At 34.0% G+C, this 6872-nt stretch overlaps 1 protein-coding gene across 1 annotated transcript in view; it reads right to left on the bottom strand.

Moving 5' to 3' along the window:
- LOC106462050 (cholecystokinin receptor-like) overlaps nt 1–6872 on the bottom strand; it is a 52480-nt gene that overhangs the window by 5685 nt on the left and 39923 nt on the right. The window contains exons 2-4 of the mRNA XM_022389168.1: nt 5749–5949; nt 3041–3202; nt 1884–2328 (exon numbers count right to left, since the gene is read on the bottom strand). Coding sequence (XP_022244876.1) covers nt 1884–2328; nt 3041–3202; nt 5749–5949 — 808 coding nt within the window. The remainder of the gene's footprint in view (nt 1–1883; nt 2329–3040; nt 3203–5748; nt 5950–6872) is intronic.

Genomic DNA, 6872 nt, shown 5'->3' on the forward strand with positions numbered 1-6872 from the left:
GTGATATTGGAATATCAAGGGATGTGTTTGACATAAATACATAATTGAAGGTCGCTGCGCATTTCTGGGGTTATACAAAACAGAGCTATCGTCAGGCAGGAGTCTATCAGTAGCTTCATTACAGCTCATATAAACTGCTAATCTAAATAATTAGTTATCGGATATTGTGATGAGAGTTTGACTTTACAGTGTAAAAGTAATGAAACCAACATTTGATTTTTCACATTATGAAAATCGTTTTTGTTCGTTGTTCTTTTTCGTGGTAAAATAACTTTCTGTTTGTTTAACGATTATACCAGTACAATATTTAATTATTTACCCTTCTTGTTTTTTTCTAAAATTTTATTTGAAGTTAATAATTAAAAATCAGAAAAATAATTAAAGAGAAAATCAAACTAACCCAAAACCGCACACACTTCAAGCGATAAAATAACATATGTGGAATGTTTTAAAAAACTGAGTTGTAAATATTTTTCTCTTTATTTTCGTGAAAACCAAAAGGAAAATCTATTCAAGGAAATTTGCTTTTACATTCAGCTTGGTGAAACTTGCTTTTACATTTAACTTAGCGACACAGGATAAATAAACAAAACCAGGAAACTGGCTTTTACATTTAACTTAGCGACACAGGATAAATAAACAAAACCAGGAAACTGGCTTTTACATTTAACTTAGCGACACAGGATAAAAAAACAAAACCAGAAACTTTGCTTCAATATTTAACTTAATGAGTTGTTGCTGTTGTTTTTTAGCACAAAGCTACACAATGAGCTATCTGCACCGTGTCCATTGTGGGGTATCGAACCCCAGAATTTTGAGTAGTAAGTCCATAAACTTACTACTAACCCACGAAGGAACAGTATAGTGAGACAGGATAAGGTATATTTGTTGGTTGTTAAGCACAAAGCTGCACAATTGGCTATCTGCGCTTTGCCTACCACAGGTATATGAAACCTGTGTTATAAGTCCACAGACTTACTGCTGAGTCACTAGGGGCGACAGGCTAAATAAAAAAGCTAGGGAATTTCTTTCAAGTTTAGCATTTAACTTGGTGAAATAGGATATATTGTTCATGTTTGTTGAACTTTACACAGAGCTACACCAAGGGTATCTGCGTTAGTTGTCAATAGTTCTGAAGTGATACACTAGAGGGAAGGCAGGTAGTGAACACGACGCGCAGCCAACTTGTAGATTAATCGAATAGTGAGATTTGACTCTCACTCTTTTAACGCATAAAATGCCTCAAAGTGAGGAGTACGTTTTTTGTTTTTTTTTGTAACGGGAAATGAACTACGAATCCCCAGTCTGGCACGCTAATCACTGGGCGATACAGCTTAAAGAAACAATTGCACCTATCTTAGTAATCTTCAGTTGTTCACGGTGATTTCCGTCTGTTTGTAAAGCGATTTTAATGAATATTTAAACATTTCCAAAATAATTAGTCGAGTTTAAATGTCCTTTGTTTTTCTTAAAGGCTCGATTCAATTCGAAAGGCGTACGTATAAATAGACTACTCCTTGTTAAAATCAAAATGATGTACCTTAAAGCTTATGTGAAAATTTAAAGAAAAACATTAACTGTCATCTATCAGCCTGTCTGTTTGGTTAATAAGCCAACTTCTAGTACCTTGGAAACTGATACTTTAATAGATCTTGCACCCGAATTCAGTGGCTGTGAAGGCCACAGTGAAGCTGCATTATAAAACACAAATAATATTTCATAATGTACTTGATACATATACTTGATGTTTTTAAAACTTTATCTGTTTTGTTGGTGTTTTCCCAAGAAGTATTTAAATCTGGTTACTAGATGCGCCTACATCTACTCCTGCGACTGCCGAATTAGTGTTCCGGCAGCTATATAAGCTGTTGGCCGTCGCTGACCTATCGCTCCACCGATAAGATCTCCATGATCTTCGCTTTTTGCATCCCACGGCAGTGAGAAAAGCTTGGCGATATTTTTTGTGCATGAAACAGTACGTCATAGGGTTACAACAACACGAAATATAAGCTAGAAGTTGAATAGCTGAAAATCCAGTGGTACCAAGTTTTCCATAAATTGTGACCGGGTCAAATATAGACCACGTATTAATGACATAGAGAGGTGTCCAGCAAATAAAAAATTCCACCATAACAACGAACAACATCCTAATAACTCGTTTCTTAGCTGCGTAGCTTTTCTTTGTTGTTCCCTTTACAACAAGATGTCTCTGAATGTTAGTCCTTGTGTGAAGACTGTGAACAATAACGGTGTTGTAAGTTCTCTCATTCTGCCCATCAGTTGCCATGTTTACTTGTCTACCATTTCCTAGTGGGTTCAGGCCGAATTCTGTAAAGGGAATTGAAATATTTAAGCGTCACTCTAGTTAAACCAATTTAACTAATTTATCAGTAGCTGAATTGATTTGTTTCAACCTATTCTTTCAGAAATAACAAAAACCAAACATCCAAACTGACTTTTTAAAGTACGGAGCTTGTTTACTTATTAAGCTAAAATTCAGAGAACACTTCCTCATATTGATCAAGAGGAGTGAGAAATATTCAAGCTACAACTTAATACTCTCACTGTCCAAACTACACATACACTACGTAAGTAACAAATCTTTCAGTGTAGACAGTTCACTCACTGTGTTGTATATATTTATTGTAAATTACTGTAATCACAACCGTAATTATGAGCTATGATGTCGTTAGACACATCTTTATGATGTAATATACTAAAATTAAAAGCATAAGATAATTTGTAAATATAGGCCTTAAACCTTAATTATGCTGTTAGGCTGTAACTTCGTTTACAATAAAAATACTTGATTGAAAACGTAAACAAAAAGATTGACTCTTTTACTGTGCATGTTTTATCTACAGATTAAATGTCAAGTTATCAAGGTCACAATTTTTAAATATTTTTAAATATTGCTAATCTTATCAAAATTGTGTATTTAATACGACATACCTGAAGAGCTAAAGCCATTAATTAATATTACACATTAAGGTAAATATCAAACTTTGTGAAACGTTTATGAATTTCGTTTATATCTCACCTTCATTACCAGCCTGTAGTCCGAAAAATAGTCTCCGAACAATGATTATATACGCTACAGACATGACGACCAGTGGAATGACCAATAGTATGACATCTAGGTAGAGGTTAAAGAGTTGCTCCGGAACTTTCTGTGGCCATAACTCCCGACACTTGTAGCGACCTCACATAGTAGAAATATCATGGAACGTATATCATTTTCTGAACATGTTTCCTATTTATAATTCTCTAGGAGTAAGTAGAAAACTAACCATTATCAGAGTTTAATGTAAAAATTCATAAATCAATAACTTTAATATTTGTTTGCATATTTTTCTACAAGGAAATTGAAAAGGCATACATAATCAAACTTTGTATCCTGAAATAGTTTTCAACGACATCCAGGGCGTGAGTTGGCTCTATAGTAGAGCTCTGGATTTCGGAACTGGCGAACCTGATTCAAATCCATGCTATACCACATAATATTCCACACGCAATGGGCGTGTAACCACGTGTTGTAAGAGTAACAGTCAATCCCTTAGCATAGAAAGAAAGGCAGTCCTGACAATGCTTGAAAATGATAACATAGAAGATACCCATAATAAAAACGCCAAGGAAACAAAACCGCCCACTTACTGTGTGCATAAGGGAGTATAACGAATTCTGCAGACACTTTAAATATCTTTTACCTGCCATCTACAAGTCGTACAGTACAAAATAGTAAAAAGTAAATATTAAGCTCGAAAAATGTTTTAAATTTGACTACTTCGATAACACCAAATTGTTATCGTCTTCAAATGTTTTTTTTTTATTATTATTATTGGTAATTTTTCTCTCAAATATCGGAAAGGAACGGTCTGTCATAAATGTACAATTTTACAATATTTGTTTTAAGGAATACGGAAGAAATACTTTCATCATTCCATAGATTGACAGCTATGCTTTAACAACAAAATGTATAACATAAGCCCCCCAGTGGCAGAGTGGTATGTCTGCGGACTTACAACACTAGAAACCGGGTTTCTATACCCGTGGTAGGCAGAGCACAGATAGCCCATTTTGTAGCTTTGTTCTTAACTTCAAAGAAACAGTATAACATAACTCCAATAATTCCGCGGTCTTGGCCAGATATCATAAAGAATCGTCTTCATAATTTCATACCTTAAATAGTTATATTTTAGAAATAAATAGAAAGAGAACCAACTCGCACATTTCTCTTCTAGCAGAATAAATAAATCATCTCCTATTCTACAATAACCTTGATGATTCTGTTTCAACAAGAAAAATATATAAATGAATCAGTTTACATATTATCACAGTCTTAGTAGTTTTGTTTAAACCGAAAGAAACGGTTAGCTCCCAACATATCACATTTATTGTGGTTCTATTTGAACCGAAAAAGTACAGAGGAAGCAGTCTCATGGTTTCTTACAGAATAGTCTTAATTTTGTTTTTGGAACTCAGGAAGAAATTTCATCTCTACTAGCATTGAAAGTTTCGTTTTATAAAGAAAGATAACAAAAATTCCCGTCATTCTGCAACCTTTGTTGACAGCTCTGGTTAATATATAATAGTAAACTCTGGTGACTTATCATTTAGTGAAATATGTAAGGAGCAAAGGCCATGATCTTACATTATTGGTAGTGTTGAGATTTCTGCTTCAGCAGAAAAGTGTGATTATGAATCAGTAATCGCTCTAATTCATAAGAAACAACTGACTAATTTAAAACAGTTACTCGTGTTAATCAAGTTTTACCATAGGCCACGTAACGAACTAAACCTTTTGATGTGGCATCCTTCTATGTTTGTTTGTTTATTTTAGGACGGAGCCACATTGGGATATCTGTTGAATCGAACCCCGGAATTTAACTTTGTAATTCCGTAAACTTACCGCTGTCCCACCGGGAAACCTTCTTGTAAATAAATTGGCTGAAGCAAGACGCAGACATTCCTATCAAGTTACTTAACACTGCACTTAGTGATTCCTATGCTGAAGATGAACTTCAAATGTAAATTTCAACCACAAAAAATAAAGGAGTTATAGTAAGCCTACAAAGTTTTTTTGTTCTTTTTTCGTCGCTTTACTCCGTGGAATCTGTGCTCTTGTTTCTCATAAAAACCAGTAAGAACATGACGCCGTAATAGACAATCATGCAAAGGTCGGAAAGAAACGTTTCTACAATGCTGAAACAGGTAGTTGTACAAGTTATCAGCTTGAGAGCCGTGAAAATAATCTAATAATATTAAAAAGTAGTATTTTAATATAAGATTTTAATTATTCTAGTTCTTCCAGTAAGCCACATAATTAAAAGATTAAATTCAAGTGCTTCAACATAGAACTCTTTCGTATTTCATTAACCTTTCCTATCGGAGATTTATTTACCTAGCTTGAGAAGTACAAGTTAGCAATCGGTTATTTAATTTCGCTAAGTGTTTCTTGAAATATTCAGAGGCAATAATGGACTTGGTTGAGTCTTTACTTGGCCTAAATTACTTTCATTTACGCCATTAAAATTCTTTCCAAGCTCTTAATGATTTTTCGTACAGTCGTTTTCAAACGTTTCTAATAGAAACAGAAAACAAATGTAGTCGTTAAGAATGAATATTGTACAAAGAAGATTAGGATTGAAAACGTTCGTTTCACCTCATGCTCGGTACCGTATTAATAATTACACATTATTTAACGTCTTTAATAAAGTGTTCGTCAGACATAATCATCTGGAGCCTTACCACTAGACTTGACTTCTAGGAGTCTACTCAGAACAGCAGTTGGAAGCATCGCCAGAAAGGACCCTGTCCAAACAAACATGATTATTTTGCAAGCGTGAGATGTTGTCTGCCATTGTCTTGATTTTAACGGCCGGCAGATGGCAAAATACCTTTCCAAAGAAATAGAAACCAGGGTCCACACGCTAACGGACACTGAAACGGCTGCAAAAAAAGAAAGAAAAGAAAATACTCAGCATTCATACTCTTTTCATAACATCGAAAGTTCTTTAATCATAAGAATAAATCAAAAATTGTATGTTGTTTCTTTTTACAACAACAAATAAATAGAAGGATGTTGTACCCACTGCACAATGTTAACTAAAGTAACTGAAAAGTAAAGCGAAAAGTCACATATAGCTTTAACTAAAATAGAGTAATTACACAACAATGTACCTATGAGTAAAATTAGAGTCCTTGTTCGTTGTAAACTGTTAACAATAGTAACTAAAACCATAAAAGAAGATACAGAAGCAGTGTTTAAAATGGGCCGATACCGCAGAAATATGTATCTAAGTGCGTACAGCCACCCACCCCACACCCCCGTTCCACTTTCATGCGTACAAGCACTTTTCTTTTCGCCATTTCAAGCACTGCAGATAGTTTTAACTAAAATATGATAGAGTAATTACACATCGATGTGAGTATGAGTAATATTATGGTCATTGTTCATTGTAAACAGTTAATAATAGTAACTAAAACCATACAAAAGACAGATAGGTGTAACCAAAGCTTGATATAGTATTGTACAATAATATGAGTCTGAGTAACATTTGAGCCAATATTCACTTTACACTATTAAAAAGAGTAACTAATGCCATAAGAAATGTTACAGATAAGTCTGACTCCAGCTTGCATATTAGATAATGATGTAGGTATGAATAAAAAGTCAAAGGTGTAACGAATTTGTTATTATATATTTATTTTAATATCAACGTTTGTTTAGATTAAGTTTATATTTAGAAACATGCATAGTTTATACTGTGAAATATGTATTGCGAAACTTCTGCCTATTCTCCAAAGTTGTAGAAGATTCTCGAGAGTAAGAATCAATAATATGTGTACGTAAATGCTTGTGTTAGAGCCAG

Source organism: Limulus polyphemus, unplaced genomic scaffold (assembly GCF_000517525.1).
Source record: "Limulus polyphemus unplaced genomic scaffold, Limulus_polyphemus-2.1.2 Scaffold1082, whole genome shotgun sequence".
Taxonomy (NCBI): domain Eukaryota; kingdom Metazoa; phylum Arthropoda; class Merostomata; order Xiphosura; family Limulidae; genus Limulus; species Limulus polyphemus.